We start from the raw sequence: 23197 nt of genomic DNA, 5'->3' as shown, positions 1-23197 counted from the left end.
GTGCGGGTACACGCTGAGCTCCGGTGTCCCGGTTACTGAGCTCTGCTGTCCCTGTGACTGAGCTGCACTGTCTCGGTGAGCTGTGGTGTTCCGGTGACTGAGATCTGATGTCCCACTGAGCTCCGCTGTCCGAGCTCCGCTGTCCCGATGACTGAGCTCCGCTGTGTGAGCTCTACTCTCCCGCTATCTGAGCTCCGCTGTGTGAGCTCCGCTGTCCCGCCATCTGAGCTCCGCTGTCCCGGTGAGCGCCGGTTCCGCGGAGCCACGTGCGGGGGTACCGGGAGGTGGCGGCGCATGCGCAGTCCCCCCGCCTTTGGCGCAGCGCTGCGCGCGGAAGGATAACTTTATCCGATAACGTGCTGATTCCAGCGGGTCCCTCCGCCCGCCGTGTGGCAGCGCTGCCCGGCGCCGCCCGGACTCTTTTCCGCGGAGATAGTTCCGGCCGCGGCCATTCGGTACCGCCGCCGCCGCCATTTCGGGAGCGCCGCCTCAGCGCGCCGCGACCGCGGGCAGCTCGGCCCGGCCCGGCCCGAGCGCACCTTCTGCCGTCGCCGCCACAGCCTCCCCGGCCCCCGTCCCGATGGCGACCTCCGTGGGGAACGTGGCGGACAGCACAGGTACCGTGCGCTGCGGCGCCCCCGGGGACGGGCTGGCCGGGGACAGCGGGGGCCGGGCCGTGCCCTCGCCCCCGGGGCCGCTCCTCGCTCGCCGGGCCCGCGCCCGGCGGAAGTTTCCAGACGCGGCAGGGCGGGGGTGGCCCCGCCGCCTTTGTGGGGCTCCGTGCGCCCCGGGCCCGGGCACGGTGCTGGGCGCGCTCCGGTGGGCGCTGCCCGTGGGCAGCCCCGGGCCGCTGCCGGGGAGGCGCGGGGAGGTGTGAGTGCGGCGGGCTCGCTGCTATATTTATCAGACTATCAGGTGACTGCGTTAGAGGGCGAAGTAGGCTAAAAGCCTGACCCAAAATGTGTGTTGGTTTGCCCAGAACCGCTCGCTGCATTTAGGCAGGACTTCTTTTTCAGCAGCCTGGTCGAATGGAAGGTGTCTCTGCCCATGGCAGTGGAATTGGAACGAGATTATCTTTAAGGTCTCTTCCAACCCCAACCGTTCTGTGATTCTGTGGCATAGCCGGACACTAAAGCGCTTTTCTGAACAGTAAGATAGCGTGTTGTATCAAGGAAAGATCCTGCCCTAAATTTAGGAACTTGAGGAATGGAGGAGAAATCTGACTTTCTCTGTAGAGCAAGAGGAAGAAGTGTTGTGCTTACGGAAAGGATGAAAGGACAGCACAGCTTCATCCCCCAGATTTTGGGGATTTCTGTAACCAGAGGGGCAGGAAGAGCTGAAATGATGCTTGGGAAAAGCAGAAGGAAAAGGAAGATTTTTAGAGAAAGAGACGGGATAGGAGCGCGGAGCTAGGGATCTAAAGAGAAACGGTAGTGCTACAGAAAGGTGCTGCAGTACGGTGTTTGGTACTTTCTCAGCTAGAACTGTGTGTGTGGTCAGCGAGGCTGCAGCATCCTCCTGTAGCCTGGATCCCTGCGGGTGAAAAGAGCCACGTGCGCGCTGGGAGGGAGTCCTGTGCTATCCAGCACCTCCCAGCTGGAGGTGACCACTGCTTCTGCCTGGAACTAGCTGGTGTCTGAACGCAGGGTTGAGCATGAGTGTAGTGCAAGTGCTTAGGATGGTATTTGTGGGGGGAAAATGGCCTTGGGCGCCTTTCTGATGGTTCTGTGCAGCTTTTTGTTTCGCTTGTATTGTCTAGAAGCCTCAGGGAAGGTCATTGTCACAGTGCTGTACTAGACTTTTCCAAGGTCATAGTCGAAGCATTCAGCACAAATTAGCCGGGGTACAGAAATTAATTTATGCAAGACACGAAAAGGGATTTTCCTGGCTGTGACTCCTCACTGCAGTTATTTTCTTTACAAATTGATTCAGTGAGCATCCATTCATGGGCTGTCTTACGGATATTTTGCCCTGCATAACTTCCAGCCAGCTTTGTATTAAAAAGTTTCACTCATTCTGGACTTTCTGATGTTGCTGTCCACTTCCTGCTTTTCGGTGAACTTCTTCACAATCGTTTATAAAATAAATGCTTGGAGGTAAATGACTGGCAATTTTACATTGTTTGCCTTATCTCTGGAGACAAAGGGTGGGTTGTTTTGTAAACAGAGACACTTGATAAATGAAAGAAAGTGTCAGTGTTTCTTCTTTTGTTGTTTTTGTTAGTAGTTCTTATTCCCAGGTGTTAAATCTGCACCGCCTGCTCTCTTAGCCTGGAAGTTGCAACTTCAGTTTGACTTCTTGCTCTAAGTAGGCAAAATGTAGCATTGAAATCATGACTGAAAGTTTCTTTCCCTGCAGTCCTAAGTCTCGAAGTGTAAACTTCTGGGTTGCTATATTTTGGGGTGCTTTTTCCTTTCTTTTTTTTTCACTTTGAAATTTACTGAAACAATTGAAATGTATTTGAGGAGGAAATTGAGTTCACGAGACGTGCTCTTCCTCTCTCTGGTTTCTCTGTGCCATCAGCGGAAGTTGAAAATGCTCTGACTGCCAGAAGGGCAAAAGCTGTAGCGGCACAGGGGCCGGGTGAGGAACAGTCTGCTGGTGCTCCAGTATTACTGTCAGCACCATTTAGAAGTGGAGTGGTTTTCAGCCAGAGTTCAGCATTCTCATGTTGTATAAAGGTTGTACCTTTTTATCTTTGCCATTCGGTTCAATCATATCGTGAAGTCCACTTTGCCCTTACTCAGGGTTTGAAAACCAGGAATCTAATCTGGATAAGGATACTTGGTTACTAATTTGTCAATTATCTGAAAAAGAGAGTGGCAGTGGTACTTCAATTTACTGTGAAACGGTTTATAGCACTGACAGAGGCAGTACACTATCTGGAAAAACTACTGTACTTATACAGGACTTGCAGTCTTCCATTAAAACCTACTGCTGCTAAAACCCCAAATTTGAAAATAATTTAAATAAATTGCATCAATCCCAATTTCATAAAATAAACGCTGGGTAGTAAACCTGTACCTAATCTCTTTATGATTATTTTGGCTGTGTTTCAAGTTCTCACAAAAGCATGAACTTTTGTACTACCTCACTACAAAATTGTAGGCTCAGCTATTGAGGTGCTTTCTTGTGTTAGGAAAGGTTTATCTGTTTCATTTAGATTCCAAATTTTAAAACTGTAGGACGAGGTGGGAAGTGTTTAATGAATGGAATTTAGGGGCTGGAGAGTACAGGAGGAAAAATGAGAGATACTTGCAGTAGTCAAACATTTTAATATTAAGAATTGTTAGTATAAAGGCAGAATTTGAAGGCCAGAACTTCTTTCTAGGATGAATGGTTGTGGGTTTTTCCAAATTGTACTTGCTTATTACTTTGAAAAAAATTTTACTTCTCTCACTTCTGGTTGTTTTGCCTAAAACAGGTGGTGTTTCATTTAAGTATTTCGTTCTCCACAGTTGGGTATTAAATACTAAAACTCTTCTGTCACTCCTGTTCCAGCTAAGCCTCCAAGAGCAGTAACTCCTTTCCTGTACTCTGTCTGTTTAATGGTTCCTCCTGTAGGCCAGTTGCATAATCATTGAAGTGTGTGTTTGTCTTTCATCAGATATTGTTGTTCCAAGACCATTTTTTTTTCTGTGAAAGGATTTTGACTCAGAGGAAATATAGGAATATGCAGGATTCAATGAATGTTACCCATTGTGCTTTTTTTGCCCTTTTTTTAAGAGTTCTCATTACTTGTACAGTAAAACTTTCTTTTGTTCAAGTCCTTTATTAAAGTCTTTGTCTCCTGTCCTTCATTTCCCTATTAAATCATTAGAGCTTTTTTTTAACATAGCAGATCAGAGGATTTTCAGTTGTGGGGAGGAGTGAGGAGAGTCATTGTTCTGTTAGCAGCACTTCCACTGTTAGGAACCAAAATATCATATCATGATAGCAGTCTGTTTCAGAATAATGGAAAATGATTGACTTGCAAATATTCACAGTCGTTACAGTCTGCATTTTTGCTATTATTAGCTGATAGAGTCAAGGATAAGATAAGATACAGATAAGATCTTAGAATCCCAACTGTCATCTGCTGTAGTGTTTCATATCATTTCAAACATTTTTATCCATTAGTTGTGTACGTTTTTTTCATTGTTTTGTTTTGTTTTTGTTTTGTTCCCATCATCTAACTTTTTGTTTTCCCCCTTTAAATGTTTTGGTGATTCTCCAGAACCAACGAAACGTATGCTTTCCTTCCAAGGGTTAGCGGAGTTGGCTCATCGTGAGTATCAGGCAGGAGACTTTGAAGCAGCAGAGAGGCACTGCATGCAGCTCTGGAGACAGGAGCCTGATAACACTGGTGTGCTTTTGTTACTGTCATCCATTCACTTCCAGTGTCGCCGACTGGACAGGTAAACTTCTTCCCTTTGGAATTTTGCTTGGACTTACACAGCAAACAGGAGGCCTTGCCATTATTGTCATGTAACTTTAATATTGTACATGTTAATTAACATTGGAACATCAGCCACATTGGTGTGTTACTGGCAGGATTTACATGTGTAATGTTCGTTCCACCTACAGTGTTAAGGGTTTGTGGTTTGGGGTTTTTTCTTTAAGTTGTAAAACTGTTTCCTGCACAACAGCATGTTTAGTTAAAGCAGTTTTGTGATCTGAAAGTTGTTTCTTTGTTCTTTCTGCTTGCCTGTTCCTGATCTTGCTCTCTGTGCCTCTAGCATTTTGAATTTAACTTGTTCTAGCTGTAAATTCATGTTTGCTGGTGAAGGAATAAGAACTTTTGGCTTAGATTTGTTTTATGTAGTCTTCTGATTGAAGTCGTAGTAGTTCAGATATGGGAAAATAGAATGAGTGTGGGTACAACACAATTTTACATATAAGTCATGTCCTGCTTCTTGAAAAGAATATCAAGTGGAACATTGCTTAATGCATACAGATGTTGGAAGAGGGATCCCTGTAGTGTTTTTTCCAAGTGTATTGAGCTCAGGTTTGGTGAGGCAGCTTGAACCCTTCTGACTGTAAATGAGAGCTGTCTTTGTTAAGTGCAGCCTAAAATGGGAACCAGGGCAATCAGAGTTTAAAGTGGGAGGATAAAGATACAGGACAGCTCTGTAAGTCCAGGTTTGTTGGCTGTGTGTTTGCCTCACCTAAGCATTAATATTCACTAGAGTAACAGAAGAACACTGAATGTGGAGGGTGGGTTTGTTTGGGTTCTTTCTTTGTTTGTTTTTGGGTTTGGTTTCTTATTTGCTAACTGGTCTGTTTTCTCCAGGTCTGCCCACTTCAGCACTTTGGCAATCAAACAGAATCCACTGTTGGCCGAAGCCTATTCAAATCTAGGCAATGTGTACAAGGAGCGTGGACAGCTGCAGGAAGCAATTGAACATTACAGACATGCACTGCGCCTCAAACCAGATTTCATTGATGGATATATTAATTTGGCTGCTGCACTCGTAGCTGCAGGTGATATGGAAGGAGCAGTACAGGCATATGTGTCTGCCCTTCAGTACAATCCTGTAAGTAATGCTTTATTTTATAAAAGTCCATTCTTTATTACTGCCTTAAGACACAAAAGTAGCAGCTTTTAGAGAATGAACAATGGATAACCCTTCCAACTTGTATACCTTAAATTTAATTAAGCAGTTAATACTATTTTTAAGGCTCTTTGAGAGGCTTTTGTCACAGAAAGTTCTGTATTGCAGTAGGGGCTACTGGTTGGTTGCTTTTCTCTATATGTAAAATACTTAACTTTTCAGATAAAAGATAAGCAAGGTCTGGTTTTTCTTTTCTGAAGGCAGAAACTTCAGAATATTTAGCTTTATGTGCTTTAAGGTAGTACTAGAGTGAGAGAATTGATGCTTAGACTTGAATGTGAGATCTTGGAAAATCACCAGGTATTACTTTATCACGAAGTCAGAAATTTGATGGTGATGAGCATTGCCTTGGTAAGATTTCTGCTCTAGCCTGAGCTAGATTTCCATTGTGGGCTGGTTTACAGGAGCATCAGTTTAGGTTTTATAGGCTGAAACTGACTGTCTATAAGTGACTCTTATGAGGTTGATTCATCTGAAACTGACTGTCTATAAGTGACTCTTATGAGGTTGATTCATCTGGTGTATGGATTTTTGGTTGTAACTGTTTCAAACTGACATTTTTAAACAGACTGCTGTCCACTGTTTATTTTGCATCATGCTCATTAAATTTGTATAGTATTGCTCAGCATGATAAAGGTATTTGTTTGCTCTTTGGTCAGACATTTTGATAAAAAGTACTTCAAGTGCAGCATTGGTCCCATGTGCCTAAATCCTTTTTCTGTAGGAAAAGCAAACCCAATCCAACAAGAGACTTATTGAACATTATTTCTCTGTGTTCTTAAGCCAGTGTGAACTTGTCTAACTTAATATACCAAGAGGTGTGACTTGTGGATGCACTGGTTAGAATAATGTGAGATGGTGGGGTTTTTTCAGGAGTTGAGTTTTGTTGAGGTTAGTAAATCCTTTCATTAGTGTTGACAAAATGTCTTCATTCTTTCTGGTCTTTACTGCTGGATAATGCTGTTGTAGATTGTGCTTTCATTTCAAACAAATGAAACAGCAAGATCATGGGGTAATGCTGTTGGAAAAGGATGGATTAGTGGACAAAACAGGGAGGAAAACTTCTTTAGGGGTACAGGCAGCAAAATCACTTTATATATCTATTTAAAAGCCATAGTGGCAATGGTGTTTCTTAAGAATACAGGCTTGGCATTGTCGTTTAAAAAAAAAAGGGGGGGCTTGAAATGCTTACATGTGGCAAAAGGACTTCAGCTGCTGGGGCAGGGGGGTGGCATTTATTTTCAGTTTTTTATTTCTGTATAATAGGAATTGTATGAATACTACTTCTTTTTAATTCTTTACAGTACTAAATTTGCTCAGATTATCTGTTGTTTGTAATCTTAGGTCTAGAAAAATAATTTCCATTTGTGATGTATTTATTAAGAATCTGAATTAAGTTTTAGAGGACTGGGTTGTTACTTGCAAATTCTCTGTGAAGACCTGTGGAGAGTCTGAAGTCCTGAAGCTGATGGTGTGATTTTGATTTTTCAGGACTTGTACTGTGTTCGTAGTGACCTGGGGAACCTGCTCAAAGCCCTGGGTCGCTTGGAAGAAGCCAAGGTAGGTGTTGGGTAGAATACATGTAAACATCAGTGTTTTGAAAACTTGAACTTTGCACCAAGTCTTCAAATCTGCGTTGATCAACAGACAGTCCGAGAAACTTCTGAAAACTGAAGGCACTGAAACACCCCAGAGTAGTTGCAGGGCAAGATATGGCATGTCCATGTTTAAAAAGTTGGTTTAAGTCAAGAAATGGAAAGTTACCAAGCCTTGCTGCTGAACTAGACTATCTGATACCATTCTGAAGTATTGGGCAGGGGCTCCATCATGCTTTCATCTGGAAATAAGTAACAATCCTTCAGATCTGAGGCTTGCCTGCTGGTGCCAAGCAGAGAGCCTGTGGTTAGCTCGAGATCCCTGTACGATGCAGGTGCTATTGAAAAGGCTGCTCTTCTAAAGTCCTTTGTGGCTTGTAAGTGGAGAAGAAACTTTCCAAATGTTACCTTGTAATATTGGCTTTTAAAGATTTTTATTCTTTTAACTTTTCCCTTCCCTTGATAGTGGAAGAAAGGCTAGTAAATAATAGCTGCAGTATGCGACACACACCACCCCCCCCACCCCCATCCCCCAGTATCTTTTCTTCATGTCTTCCCTCTCCCCTCCCCCAAAATAAAGAAATCGGAAGGACAAAGCTGGTTTGTTTGGTAAATGAACTGATCAAAAGAAAACTTGCTGTAGTGGAAAGGTGGCTTCTAGCAGTCGTGCGTTTCCTAAACCGACAATTCGAACACCAAGATGAGTTGAAAATTCTTGGCACGTTAAAATTCGGATTGCAGAAAGACATTGTCTTGTTACAAGCCACCTTACGCGTCCGCGCTGCAGGGGTGAGGAGTGTGGAGAAACCAGAGCCACTCTGGGCTCCACGGCTGTCGCTCCAAGCCCCACGCGCATGCTCAGAAGTGGAGTGTATGAACAGCGTAGCTGTCTGTTTGGCTGCAGCACCATTTGGGGAGGGTGGGGATCTTTGTGGGGTAACGGGGACTGCAGGATCAAAATTCAATATTGCTTTGTTTCTCATTAACAACTTGGATGCGTGTACCACCCTAGGGCAGCCTGATTGATTTGGTCGGATCCAGGTTGAAAACATTGTGTAGCGGCATTCAGAATTGAACAGTCTTTGAGACACTTGGTTCTCAGCCCACCAAGCGGACAGCTAACATGAATTGCACTTCACTGCAGCTTTAGTGTGACTGGTATAGGCCAAGACACTGCGCCTGCCTTAGGTTGCTGACTTCTTTGTTTCAGAGCTCTGGAGACACCTAGTTTGAAAGTGTTATTCCGTTTTGTGAGAACTTAATAAACGAGGAAAAACATCTCGAGTAAATTGCAATGTGTTTCTTTGGTTATCAGTCCATTTGAAAGATCAAGCCAGCAGATTCCTTACAGTTTGAACTAAAATTTAATTTCTTTGTAGATGTTTCAGAGCCTTTCTTCCAAAAAAAAAAAAGTCCCTGCTGTATGCAATTGCCCGATTAACCCTCTCCCTTCTGCATGTCTCCCTTGTTACAGACAGATTATCCTCATTCCCATGTGTTAAGACATATCCAAAAAAATGCAATTGCTTTGTTGAACTCTTACTAATGATCTTGTTTTATTTTCTCTCTTGTTTTTGGTTTTTCACCACTGATATTGTATTTAGAAGGTTTCAGGTGGGTGAAACCTCCTATTCCATGCGTAAGGTGCCTCGCTGAAGGGAGCTCGAGGCCTGGATCTAGGGCAGACACACACCTCCTCCTCCTCTTCCAGCAAGGAACGCACCGAAAAGTCACATGATGAGAAATATGGTAACGGGTTTGTAACTGCCACAGCAAAACCATTTGCCTCCATGCCTGAATCTTCTGTCTTGTGGCTTCAGAAACAGCTTAAAATATTTAATTACAAGCAAGTAATGTAAGAATATTTTATACTATTAGCCACAAATTCTTTCAAAGAAATAAAGTAAAAGTAAATTAAAATATTTTTTAAAGAAATAATTGGAGATAGTTAATAGTAAAAGCTTCTAACTCTTCCGGTTGTTCATTTTTTTCCTTTTTTCTTCTTTGTTTGGATTGCAGCGTTCTGCTCTTCTGATGATGCGCTGTGATCCTGCAGTAGCGCAAAGGCTGCGCAGCGGTAACGCGCATTGCGTGCGATTAAAGCCCCCGTGAACGGTTGACTCGATGATTAATCTCTGATCGGGCGACTGCCCGAGCTCCAGGCTGCAGCCTTTTGAACGAAATTGGGTTGTAACGCATTTACAGAGTCCAGACATCAAATTTAACATGCGAGTTTTGTGTGGGCCTGTCTGGTAGATTAATGATTCTGGTTGGCTGTTCACTGCACCTTGGGGCAATCACTAGAGCCAAGCAGTTCGCAGCGATAGCGTGGCGCCGTGCTGGGTAGGATGCGCAGCGATTTCTTGCGCTTGCATTACAGGGACCTAAACCTTCATGCAATCCTGTCATTTGAGGTTTTGAAGCTGCAGGAGAGGTTGAATTGTATTTGAAGAAACTGGGAAACAAGATGTGGATGGGGTGTGTCATCTCATTTGACAAGCACACTATCTTTTTCAGTAGTTTTTTTTTTTGCTTTTTTGCTTTTTTTTAGAGTAATTTCTATCAGATTTAGAATATTTGAAAAATTTTGTTTCAGACTAAAGTTGTTTTTACACGGTAATTTTTTGCATTTCACGCACTTAAAGGCGGCAGATGTTGTGGTGAGCTACTTGAATTGTTTCTTAGATGATTTTTGTGGCAATCTGGTGTCTGAAGGAATGTTAATCTGTTACCAGCATAACTGAAAAATGGTGGGCTTGCACCTGGGTTTTGGTTTGCGCTGGCGCAGGATCAACAACAGTTTGCAGCGCATTAGTTTTGGCGCAAGCTAGCCTATACTGCAGGGTCACTTTTGGCTGGTTAGAGAAGGCATACTAACAATTATTTTTTCTCATTTTTTTCTTTTTACAAATATTCCCCTTCCCTTGTATCTCTCTTCTTTAACTATTCCAAGGCCTGTTACTTAAAAGCAATTGAGACTCAACCAAACTTTGCAGTGGCTTGGAGTAATCTTGGCTGTGTTTTCAATGCCCAAGGAGAAATTTGGCTTGCAATTCATCACTTTGAAAAGGTGAGTCAGCTTCACTGCTAGATTTAAATGTATATGCAGTTGTGTGCTTGCAGGTGATAAATATTTTGGTAGTGGAGAACTTTATATGATCCTGTTAGTTAGCAGCTCATGTTAATTGTGTTCTTAAACTTGCTGATGTTTCAAACTGCCTATATGGTACTACAGAGAGACACTTACAACTCCCCTAGGACTTCACTAATGTCAAATATGAGAAAATTAATTAAATTGTTCTTCAGCCCTTTCCTGGACTAATTTTTTTTAAAATCTGATTTGATGATAATGTTTTGCATGTTTTGTGTGTGAGAGAAAGGATCAACTTGGTGCTTAAATCATTTTGCATTGTGATTTTTGTTTCAGGTATTACTGTCCTTAGAGTAATTAAGAAGAACAGTTTTAAGTGATGCATTAATTCCTCTTCTCCAGGGTTATTTTTCACTACTGTTCAGATTTCTCTCGATTAGTGTCATTATTAAGAAGTTGTCTGAGACCTTCCAACTAGTGTCTAATTGGCATAGTAATTAATTTTGTCCTCATCTCTGAAGTTTCTAGAGTGCCCTAAAGCTGAATTTAAGATCTGGCAACAGTTTTTTAGTTTCTTCCTGAAATTCATGGCTTTAAATCTACAGAAAAAAGTCTAGCTGCTCAAGATTTTTTTTTTTTTTGTATCTGTGTCTAGTCTGTGATAGATGAAGTATTTTAATTTGGAATTAATAGTTCCCATAAGACTGTAAGAGTGGGGCTTGTCAAATACTCATGTATAGCTTTGTACTGCATCTTCTGTAACTTCAGTTTTAAGTGATTTTTTGAATTTTATTCGTTTTGAAGGGAGCAGAGATGTTTTAGTTAAATGGCTACTTAATTTTCCCTGCACATGTGATGTATTTGCTCTTTCGTTGTTCTTGTCAACAGCCTGTTTTCCTGCACTGGTAAAGTTTTAAAATTCTGTCTTGCTTTGCAGTAGGTGAAGGATACAGATAAGTTTTTTTATGGTTTCTTCTCTAAAAACAAGCTAAAGATAATGTAGCATCAGTAGACAGGAGTGTTAAGTATGATCAGCCTAATGTGATATAAATGCTTAACACTTTATTCCAGTAGTTGCAACTCAATAGGTAAGCAAACAAATAAATTTGAACATAGTACATGCTGTCATTTCTACAGATAAATAACTTTGCTCTGTGATTGGTTTGTATGTTTTCCTTCCTTACTGGATTATTGATAAGGTCTTAAAAATGTAGAGATTATGTTTATCAATAATTTTTGAAAAGCAGTATTGTGTTTAATGCTCAAAACTTTTACTTCAAAACTGTTTTCAGGCTGTAACACTTGACCCAAATTTTTTGGATGCTTATATCAATCTGGGAAATGTTCTGAAGGAGGCAAGGATATTTGACAGGTAAGCAGATCAATACTGTTGCTCTCTGTGGCTTGTCAGTTATATCAAGGTACAGATTATGGTCCTTCTGTAAAATGTCTGTGAGCAGTAGTAGCAAAGACTTCAACTCTTAAGCTTAGCAAGCAAATGGCTTTGAAGTGCAGACAGGCCAGGCTACTGGTCTATTTAAATAAAAATAAAGAATTCCGTTATATGTATTCTTTCATGATGCTTTCTTGTACTTAATGCATTGTCAAAACCAAGAGCTTCTGATGAAAATAGATAGGAAATTAAGGCTGGGGAGAGTGAAAATAAGATGCACAAGAAAGACCAGAATGCTAGATTTCTCTGTTTTTACTAAGTGATTCAGAACATAATTTGCAAGTGTGTCTCTTCTAAAATTTCTCTTCTGTGTAAGACACACTGGATTGCTGGAATTCAGCTAAACATCTGATTGCATATTCTGTATTTCTGACATGTCTGCCTGATACTATTGCCTTGGGTTGCAGTAGTGTTGGTGTGTTGTTGAAGTAGCCTGTTCTGAGACCTCTAATCTGATATGGGAATCTTCTGCTTCTGGGAAAAGATCCAGGCTGTGTTGTTTATATGCAATGTAGCATATTGCATCTGTTAATTGGTTTTTAATTTCTGATAGCTGTGGTTTGTGGCCCCAAATTTAATAAAAGCTTGCCGGGAACAGGTTAATTATCTGCACTGCACACAGTCTAAATGACTCAGTGATGTCTGATTTAACCATGAATTAGTGGACCAAACAGAGGCATGTTTTTCCATAATTTCAGATTTTGCATCACCCTTTAAAGATTTACTTTTGTATATTGTTATGGTTTTCCTAGAAATTGGATTTAAATAAATCAGCCATTTATATAGTGCTATAGGAGCATATAATTAAAGATTTAACTACTGAACAAAGTGATGATTTAAGTCTAAGTAACTAATGATAGGTTAGTGGTGAGAATAAAGATGTAATGTGATAGTGTTTATCTTATAAAAATTGAATAATAAACTGGTAAAAAAAGGAGTAAGGAAAAAAAAGGGATTTTTCCTAGTAATGACAAGTGTTAAAAAAAAGTAGCTGAAAGCTTTTCTTGTTTCCCAGAGACTTAATGTTATTCATTATACATTGTAGCAAGGTAAATAATTTCTGCTCTCTGGATGATTGTTTAACTTTTTTATTTGATGATCGTTTACCTCTTTTTTCCTTTACTTTGTTCCAGAGCTGTGGCAGCTTACCTGCGAGCCTTGAGTTTGAGCCCAAATCACGCAGTTGTGCACGGCAACCTTGCCTGTGTGTACTATGAGCAGGGCCTGATAGACCTGGCCATAGACACCTACAGAAGGGCCATTGAGCTCCAGCCCCACTTCCCTGACGCCTACTGCAACTTGGCCAATGCCTTGAAGGAGAAAGGCAGTGTAAGGAGCACTTTCTTCTTTTTAAAATGACAGTGAATGCTTTTTTAATGGACACCAGCTGTCACCAACTTGTTAAGTTGTTGAGCAAGTTGTTAAGGTGGATGTTAACCTGACTTAAAAGGAAAATAATTCAGGAAATCTCCATCTTGAACCTTTTAAAAGTGATTATCTGATGACTTTTCATAAACAGTGCTTTTACAATAAATATTTCAGTATTAACAATGCCCCCTTTTTTGAAGGTGGTAGAAGCAGAAGAATGCTACAACACAGCCCTTCGACTTTGTCCCACTCATGCAGACTCACTCAACAACCTGGCAAACATCAAGCGGGAGCAGGGCAATATCGAGGAGGCTGTGCGTCTCTATCGGAAGGCCCTTGAGGTACAGTTGTGTGTGAGGGGGAGAGGTGGGTGGTTCAATTTGGGAATGTGTAACAGGACAGAGGTTTTTCCCCCCCTGTCTAAAAAAAAAAAGTAAGAAAATAGAATAATAAATGCATAACTATTTTTGCTGTGATGTTTGAGACAGAGTCAACTTCTTTTTCTTCCAGGTGTTTCCAGAGTTTGCTGCAGCGCATTCGAACTTAGCAAGCGTTCTGCAACAGCAGGGAAAGTTACAGGAAGCTCTGATGCATTACAAGGAGGCTATTAGGTAAATGGATACTCCCTGTAAGAGTCCCAGGCTTTCCTAATGATAAAGTGCCTGGATTTGTATAGAAGGTGACTTAGTCATGTGTTGTAATTTCCATAGTTGCTCTTCAAATGGAAAAGTCTGGATATGAGCATGTTTTCTCGTTGGAGGAGGAGCTTTTCTTGTTCATGTCGTATTATGTTTATTTTTCAGAATCAGCCCCACATTTGCAGATGCTTATTCTAATATGGGAAACACTTTGAAGGAGATGCAGGATGTTCAAGGAGCTCTGCAGTGCTACACCCGTGCCATTCAGATAAACCCAGCTTTTGCTGATGCCCACAGCAACCTGGCCTCGATTCACAAGGTAGCACATGCGAATGATTCACTCTTAGAAGAGTGTGGTGGGGCACTGTAAGTAGTTACCCTGAGGATATTTTTACCTGCTGACTCATTTCTGTATCTTCACAGGATTCAGGGAATATACCAGAAGCCATTGCCTCTTACCGTACTGCTCTGAAACTGAAACCTGATTTCCCAGATGCCTATTGCAACTTGGCCCACTGTTTGCAGGTGAGGAAGATGAGGCTTTGATCGTGATTCTTAGGATTCCTCTGCAGGAGATTACTAATTTAAATGTAAAGAGTTAGACTTCAAAATCAGAAGTCTTAAATCAGAAGATAAGATTATACAGTCGTTAACAGTAATTACAGAAGTTCTCACTTCCATTTTTGGAAGAAACATTAATCTCAACTTCTGAAATAACTGATACAGGCTGGGGGAAGCTGTTGTCGTAATCTTTGTTTTTCTCATTTTCTTTTTAGATTGTCTGTGACTGGACAGACTATGATGAAAGAATGAAGAAGCTGGTTAGCATTGTAGCTGATCAGCTGGAGAAAAACAGACTGCCTTCTGTACACCCACATCATAGCATGCTGTATCCCCTTTCTCACAGTTTTAGGAAGGCAATTGCTGAGAGACATGGAAATCTCTGTTTGGACAAGGTAGGAAGTTCTATACAGGCCAGTTGTTGATTGAAGTCCTTTGAGGCTTTGCCTGTTCCTACTCAAAATCTAATACTCAGATTTGTCAGTATTAGCCTTTGTAAGCTTTCTGAGTCACTGACATGTGCAGAGGTGGGATGTAATGTTCATAGCTGTTAGTGCTTGTGAGTTTTGAAACAGACTACTTGTGCAGGTTGCCATTTATAATTGAAAATGTGCTGTCAGCTAGTGGGAGGGTCCAGTTAACTAATGGAAAATAACACTTTGTCAAAGTGACTTGTCTGAGTAGCCTGATAATCCTGTCAGAGATACTGGTTGCAAGCTGATGCCTGGGCAAGATGGAGAGCAAAGAACAGAACAGATCCTGTGGTGCCTTACAGCAATGCTGTTCTGGTCACCAGTGGCTTGTGGTTTGAGAACTTCCTGAGGATCATGGTGTGGTATCAGGATATTTAATAACAGGGGTGGAATACTGAAACTGTTAGAAAAGCAGAAATGTGGTAGTGATGTCTGTACTTGTGTGAGAGCAGAGACATCACATCTTGTGACACAGTGTGTGGGCACTGCACTTGGCTCCAGTGGAATACATAGAGCACAGGTTTGGAACAGCAGATGTCCATGCCTGCTTGCTTGAATGTGGGATAAGGTTAATTCTGCAAACTCCTAGGGGGTTTTGTCCCTTTGTTTAGATTTTAGTTCCTGGGTTTTTAAACACTTGTGTGTTTTCTTGACAGATTAATGTTCTTCATAAGCCACCATATGAGCATCCCAAGGATTTGAAGGCCAGCGAAGGTCGACTTCGTATTGGCTACGTGAGCTCTGATTTTGGAAACCATCCAACCTCACACCTAATGCAGTCAATTCCAGGCATGCATAACCCAGACAAATTTGAGGTAAAAATAAAAATGGCATGCTTAAAGCTTTAAATATGCCTTTAAGTGGCACCTTTTTTCCCTTGGTGCAAGCAATTAAGCGAGGAAAGAGCAAATTTTTGCTTCTTGGGTTTGTTTTTTTTGTGGGTTGAAGAGTTCTTCAGCCCAAGTCATCCTCCTTTACAATATGAAGTGCTGTTTTCAGATACACTTGTGGTTTCCTACTTGGGAGAACCAGTCACTGTTAAAAAGCTTCCCTGAGGCTTGGCTTGTCTATTCAACCTGATTCATAGTTATGATTCTCAGTAATTACAAAGTCAGAGGTGACTTGAAGGCATTCTTAGAGATCTAATTCTTATGCAGATCTGTCTGTTAAGCTTACGTTGCCTTGCACTGATGAGAACATTGGATATATGTCTCTGCAGGATGCAGTGCCATTCTCTGGCACAGAACTAGGCCTGTTTCAAATGTGTCAAAAAGTGGCCCAGTGCCTATTTCTTGACTTCTTTCTCAGCTGGTGAATGCCATGTAAATAACTATGATTTGTGTGAAACTAGATGTAATTTAAAATTGCAATATAGCACAGTTATTTTATGGACAAGTTGTCATAAACACTCACTTTTTGGTGCCTCATATTTTAGGTATTCTGTTATGCCCTGAGTCCTGATGATGGGACAAATTTCCGTGTAAAAGTGATGGCTGAAGCAAATCATTTCATTGACTTATCTCAGGTGAGCTTGTTTTATGCATTGACCTTCTAGCAAACCTAAATTTTTCTAAATAAAGAAAGAGGTAAATCTGTGGTTTGAGGTTATTAGTTGCAATTATTTCTTGAATTAGGGTGATGTTAGTCTTGAGAACTTGAAATTTGTAGATGTATTGGCATTATGCCCTACTTCTGATGTGGTGGTTATCTTGTGACCTCTGATTATTAAAAAGTAACATCAATATTTAATAACTCTCACATTAAGTCTCAAGATAAGTCATATTTAAATGTCATGGAGAAGTCAAGATGTCACAACTGCAAATACATTTAAGCTTGCCTTAGTTTCAGTGTGAAAACTGACCAGGATTTCAGTATACACAGAAGTCAAAGCAAAGCCCTGTAGTGTAGTTAACTAGCTTATTCTTGATCTGCATTTTGATCTTCTGTACTACCTTAGTTTGTTAATGTGCCCCTTGCCCTGTGTGAGCTTTAATTACTAATTAGCCTTAGAGGACTGGGTGTGGGGGAGGGTGTTTTGGTTTGTATATCCTCAGTTTCTAGCCCTAGCTTTTGTTTTACTGCTACTCAGCTCTACTGCTGCATTGAGGATTTACGCTTCTTTAAAACCAGAATTAAAAAGATTTAAGTCTCACTTAAATTATGCAGTTGGCATCTATCCAGTGTTACACTGATGACTGACCACTTGGGAGACTGAAAACAAAAAGAACATGTATTTATGTATTTACTCTTAGATACCATGTAATGGAAAAGCAGCAGACCGCATCCATCAGGACGGGATTCACATTCTCATTAACATGAATGGCTACACCAAAGGAGCCCGAAATGAATTGTTTGCCCTGAGACCAGCACCTATTCAGGTAACTAAGTTACAGGGCTCTTAGTAAGCCACAATCAGAGTCTTTTGGGGGGGATTTTTTGACTAAGGATTTTCTAAAATGCCTATGGAAAGAGAATGAGAGGAACCTTAATCAGGGTCATTCTAGATTACAGGAGTTGTCTCAGGTGAGAGAACATGTAATCACTGGTGGTTGGCTTCAGGCTGCTTGAAAATTTGCTTGAGAGATCAATTTTAGAGCATATTTGAGCTGTTCACTGTCTTGGTGTGGAAAGTTTGGAGTTAGGGGTTGATCTTCAGTTGGTAAAGCAGAAAAAGGAGCTTGAACCTGTATGTAGCAAATATAAGTTAAAATTGATTTTTAACTGCCTTTATTTTTGCAATGCGCATGGAACTGAAGCTTTGCTTTCTTGTTTTTTAGGCAATGTGGCTAGGGTATCCTGGAACCAGTGGGGCATTATTCATGGATTATATCATCACAGATAAAGAAACTTCACCAGTTGAGGTGGCTGAGCAGTATTCAGAGAAATTAGCTTACATGCCAAACACTTTCTTTATTGGAGACCATGCCAACATGTTCCCCCATCTGAAGGTACGTTGGAAGATAGGGCAAGTAAAGTAGGTGTTTCCCTTAGGTGTCTTTATGAAATGGCACTTGGTGTAGTACTGGTAAAGGATCTTGTAACTTCTTGAAATCTTTTCTTTTGACAGAAAAAAGCAGTCATTGATTTCAAGTCCAATGGTCATATTTATGATAACAGGATTGTTTTGAATGGCATTGACTTGAAGGCATTCCTGGACAGCCTTCCTGATGTCAAGATCGTTAAGGTGAGAGCTGCTCTTGTCTGTGTACAGTCCTGGGCACTGCAGGTAGAACTCCCTCTGATCCCTGTGTGATTTATCTCAGATGAAGTGTCCTGACAGCTGTGACAATGCCGATGGCAATGCCGCCCTCAGCATGCCAGTGATCCCCATGAACACCATTGCAGAGGCTGTGATTGAGATGATAAATCGTGGGCAAATTCAGATTACTATCAATGGCTTCAACATCAGTAATGGATTAGCAACTACTCAGGTGAGGCACTTCAGGACCCTGTTCTCTGGTGTTTATGTTATATATGTGTGTTTTAACATAACAATGAAGAAAAACCTCCAAGCAAATGTGTTTTCTGTCATGTTGATTCCTTTAGTTGGCATACTGAAGGAAGCTCATTATAAGCCACAGATGTACTGGAAGATGATCTTCCCCCCCAAAGATAGAGGAATTGTATCTAGAGGTATCTAAAGTCCAAAGAAATTCTTTCTTGTTGCATAAAAAAGATATTTTCTTGTTCTGAATTTGAAGGCAAGATTTCCTTATTGCCTGCAGCCTGCCAAGATTTGTGACCTGTTACTCAGTGTCAGTTGTGTTTTTCTATTATGCTGAGTAATAGAATAGAGGCAAAGTTATTCCACTGTATTTCAACAATATTTATTCATCTCCTTAAATCTTTCAGAATTTTACACTATATTAGCACCTCTCAGTGCTTAACAGTTCATGGGATTTTAGTGACAGTTACTTGTGTTGTTTAACTTTTCTTCCACTGCAGAACAGTTTTTTCCTTTTAGAAATGCCGTATTCTGATGTTAGCGTAACTCGTTATCTTGTGAATTTTATTCCGTTTACACTCCCTCAGGAACATCTTTTACATCATTTTGATTTATTACCACTGCTCTGTTGAGAATCTGATAGCTTGGTTTATTTTTGAGTTCTTTTCTTCACAACTGAGGCTTTTCTTTGAGTTGGTAATAGTTTGTCTTAGTTTGGTCATTAAGGCTGTTAGTGATTTTTCTGATGTTGTCATCTGAGAATTGTAGAGAATTCTTGTCTTAACACCACCACTGAGATGAAACACTCTCACCTCTGTCTGCACTTCTAAAACAGGATTTCTGCCTCAGTGACACTAATACAGCCCTTCTCTGTGGTGAGATCAGCTACTTTTGGGCATAGGGCAACAAGAACTGGGCACTGTTTTTTGAGGTCTCGCTGACCTGAATCAGTAGCATATTTACCAACTTCTGTTGAGCTGTTGTGCATCTTCTAACAGTCAGTGACAGTGAGTCATTGTCATTCACATCAAGTGTGTCATCAGTGGCTGGCTGCAATGCCACTATCTACATTTTTAATGCATATATATGTAAAAATACACATATATAAGGAAAAAGGCTCTGTGTAGCTGTGTGGACCCTCTCTATTTATCTGGTTTTGATCCCTTCATGGCATGTAATTAAAAAAAATTTAAAATCCTGCTTCCATTTTACTAATCCTCAAGACTCTTGCATGATAACTTGATTATTCCGACTTCATCCTTTGCTCCTTTTAATTAGCATATTCCTATTCTTTGTGAAGGCTTTTTAAGAGTTTTTCATTAACTCTTATTTTCAGCATTTTCATTATTTTCCTTGTCAACTGGTTCCTTACAGTCTTATCAGTTACATACAAGTCTGCTTCTATTGATTATCTTATTGTGTTCTATCTCAAAAAAGAAAAACACACACAAAAAGCGCACACAAAAATTAACCACACAAATCCAAACAAACCAGACCCTAGCTTTGCTTTCTAAATACTTTTTTATTCTGTCTTTCAGTTTTAATTTCATTTTTGGTCTCAAGGAAATTACGTGACCTTAAGGAGGATAGGATTCCATCTGTAATGCCTCTTTATATGATTCTTCTTTCCAATTATTCCAGTTACTGGGAATTTCGGGGAGATATAGGAAGGGCATGAAAATGCCCAGTGTTTTTTGCCTTGGTGGTTGCAACATTGTGGCATCCACAAATGTTTACACATACCAGTTAAAATCTTGCTGTGGGTAAGTAGACAGTTTTGTTTTGTATCATAAAACCAAAGATATGTTTACAGTAATTTGTTATGCTAACAAATATGTCTCAGGACAATCCCACAGGACATAGTCTGGTTTTCTTCAGTTTTAGTGTTTCAATACCTTTTTTTTACTTTTAGATAAACAACAAAGCAGCAACTGGTGAAGAAGTTCCACGGACTATAATTGTTACTACTCGTTCTCAGTACGGCTTACCAGAGGATGCTGTTGTGTACTGTAACTTCAATCAGCTCTATAAGATTGATCCTTCCACCTTGCAGATGTGGGCTAATGTGAGTATCTGTATCCAGTAGGAAATCTAAGGTCAGACTTCTGGCAAAGCTGCTCAGGTTAGCAGAAATTTCGTGCAAGTTAACTCCTCTGTGGAAAACATTGACCTTGAGCTGTTTGAACCCTTACAGTGCTCATGCTGCAGGGCTTAGTGTTAGTAGCATTTAGAGGGTGTTAGATGTATTTCAGATTATATCTATGTATCTAGCCAGTGAAAATTTATGTTTGGGACAGGTTAAGTATGCTGATTCTCCATTGTGAAATAATTTTGGATTTCCTTAGTCTCTGCAGTTGAGTTATAACTGGCCTTGGCAGTTGGTACTTTGATAAATCTGAGTGGAGAGCATTTGTATCGGGTTCCAACTTACAGTGTATTGCTGAGAGCTGCTTGAGGGTAATTTTTCTTTATATTCCACAGGACAGGCCTATAAATGAATGAGATCATAAAGTTCAGTACTTACTCTGTTAAGGAACTGCTCTGTACACTGTTGCTCAGAGTTGCTGTCTCTTTCAGTGGGATCAGAAATGCAATCCCAGTGATCTCATTCATAATGATGATCTCTTTAGTTTCTGCTCTATACCTCAAAGAATGATGACACCTTCCACTTCATTTTAGTATGTGGCAATTTCTTGCTCAGAAAAGTAAACCTTCCTCCCTGAACTTCCTGTATTTTTTTCTTATTTGTGTTACAGATCCTAAAAAGAGTTCCCAACAGTGTGCTGTGGCTGCTACGTTTCCCAGCTGTAGGAGAGCCCAATATCCAGCAGTATGCACAAAACTTGGGTCTTGCCCAAAACCGAATCATCTTTTCACCTGTTGCCCCCAAAGAAGAGCATGTGAGGAGAGGGCAGTTGGCTGATGTTTGTCTGGACACTCCCCTTTGCAATGGGCACACAACTGGCATGGATGTGCTCTGGGCTGGAACTCCAATGGTCACTATGCCAGGTAATGCAGTGAGAAACCTTCATTGAAGACATGGCTTGGAATATTAGTAATTTTTTAGTAACAGCAAACACATCAAACTGTGCCTTTTGGAGGCAGAAGGAAAGTAGCCCCTAGCTGCTGTGTGATAAGTTACTTGATAAACTCATTCCTGGTTGTTTTGGTTGGTTTTGATTTGCCTTTTATTTTGTTTTCTTCAGGCGAGACTCTTGCCTCACGAGTTGCTGCCTCACAGCTGACTTGCCTGGGTTGTCTTGAGCTCATTGCAAAAAGCAGACAGGAGTATGAGGATATTGCTGTGAAACTGGGAACTGACCTGGAATAGTAAGCAAACTTGGACTCTGTAATGTGGGACATCAAGAATCAGAGTATCTTGGGCACAGTGCTGAGACATAAGTAGTTTTAATCCTGCAGATATTTTATATGTAAAATAGCTGGGCAATCCTCTTCTAGAGGTGTCTTGTGTTGCAGTTGAATCGGCTTCTGCTTTTATGGTAACTTAACACACTCCCAGTTGAGTAACAATTCTGAAGAAACTGCTTTTATGCAAAAGTGCAGTAGAGTTCACATTTTGTTCTTTTTGAAGGGAAGATTAAGCACTTTGTCACTTTAAAATCATACTATAAAGTGTTACTGCACTACAGATAATGCAGCAAGTTAATGTTGCAGCTCTTTTGATTTGAAGTGGTTGTGCTGGTCTGTATCAGAAATGAGAGGAGATAGAGCAGGAATTTGCTGGAGGTGGGGGAGCAGGTGTTTTTGAAACAGTTGTACAGGCAGTTCTGGGTTAGCTGAAAACAGCAGGTTTCAGAGGTAAACAGTATGATGTGTTGTCTGGAACATCTCATGACTGCTTTAACTCTCTTTTGTAGCCTGAAAAAAATCCGTGGCAAAGTCTGGAAGCAGAGAATATCCAGCCCTTTGTTCAACACGAAGCAGTACACGATGGACCTGGAGCGGCTGTACCTCCAGATGTGGGATCACTACGCCGCGGGCAACAAACCGGACCACATGATCAAACCCGTGGAGGCCAGCGAGTCTGCATGAACAGAGAGACACTGGGCCTGCCCTCCAGGAACTCTCCAGGAACTGAGCCTCTCCAACACTTGTGCAGAGATGATGAGCTAAAAACTGTGCATTTCTACTTAATCTGCCTGGTACTCTGTGGCTGAAGTAATACATGATGGTGATTAAAGCACAGCCAGACTTATTTCTTGCATGATAGGGAAAGACTCAATAGAGCCTGGGATCCTTTTATTCCATGAGGAATTTGAATGGGATTGAGCCGTGTACATGTGAGCCTGTGTGTATGAGTGACAAAGTGGTTGCTGGGGGAAGTTTGAACTGCCCAACCAGTTTATGATATCATGGATTGATTTAATCTTCCTACAAACCTCTCTCCTTTTACGTGGATTGGGAATTGGAGCGTTTTAACATTTGATTTTGGGTACTCCTGTTGGTATAAATGTGGTTCTCCCATGACAAGATTTCCAGCTAGCGAGTTGCTCCCTGTGTTAATTTCTAAACTGCGTGGACTGAAAGGGCGTATGTGCTGGTGTAGTCTTTTTTTATAGGTTTTATAAACCACTTGAGCCTATATCAGCCTTTTAATGTTTGACCTCTGTTTTGGAGCTCTCTCTGTAATGTGTTGGTTAAGATAAGGACTTTTGTTTTTTTGTTTTGTTTTGTTTTTTAAGCTTCTCCAATAATTCAGCTAATTGGCTTCATGATGGCAGCTCCTATTCTGTTAAAAAACCAAATTTGATTTGAAATTAATCCTTCCCACAGGTGTTTGAGGTGAACACAAACTGGTGCCAAATACAGATCTTTCAGGAATGATTGTTAATTATGTATAGGGGTGCAGTCCTAGGTACTGTAGCAAAGACTTTAAAAAAAAAAAATAAAGCTTTGGTTTGCCAGTTTGATTTGACCGGTGTGTCACGTTTTGTACTACTGTCTGAAAGAAAACCTTG

The 23197-nt window shown here is 41.0% G+C and overlaps 1 protein-coding gene across 2 annotated transcripts; it reads left to right on the top strand.

The window, feature by feature from the left end:
• Window positions 1-454: 454 nt before the first annotated feature.
• OGT (O-linked N-acetylglucosamine (GlcNAc) transferase) lies at window positions 455-23154 on the top strand. Of its 2 annotated transcripts, none has more exons than XM_084212852.1 (22): window positions 455-617; window positions 4247-4397; window positions 5273-5516; window positions 7086-7154; window positions 10143-10259; window positions 11573-11652; window positions 12867-13062; window positions 13302-13442; window positions 13612-13712; window positions 13905-14058; window positions 14163-14264; window positions 14516-14695; window positions 15430-15588; window positions 16209-16298; window positions 17026-17151; window positions 17551-17721; window positions 17841-17957; window positions 18037-18204; window positions 20131-20283; window positions 20975-21227; window positions 21425-21548; window positions 22097-23154. In XM_084212852.1, exons 1-22 carry the CDS (start codon window positions 581-583, stop codon window positions 22269-22271), a joined length of 3108 nt encoding a protein of 1035 aa, XP_084068978.1. In that variant the 5' UTR covers window positions 455-580; the 3' UTR covers window positions 22272-23154. The 2 variants fall into 2 exon arrangements, with proteins under 2 accessions (XP_084068978.1, XP_084068977.1); XM_084212851.1 differs by having other exon boundaries at window positions 4217-4397.
• Window positions 23155-23197: the final 43 nt, after the last annotated feature.

This window comes from Fringilla coelebs, assembly GCF_963513975.1.
Source record: "Fringilla coelebs genome assembly, chromosome: 11".
Taxonomy (NCBI): Eukaryota; Metazoa; Chordata; class Aves; order Passeriformes; family Fringillidae; genus Fringilla; species Fringilla coelebs.
This window is presented reverse-complemented; position numbering and strand designations above follow the sequence as displayed.

Coding starts and splice junctions, on each gene's coding strand:
- OGT (XM_084212851.1), top strand. CDS start 581: ATGGCGACCTCCGTGGGGAACGTGGCGGACAGCACAG. Junction 18,205..20,130: donor ATGGATTAGCAACTACTCAG/GTGAGGCACTTC, acceptor TTTTACTTTTAG/ATAAACAACAAAGCAGCAAC. Junction 21,228..21,424: donor TCCAATGGTCACTATGCCAG/GTAATGCAGTGA, acceptor TGTTTTCTTCAG/GCGAGACTCTTGCCTCACGA.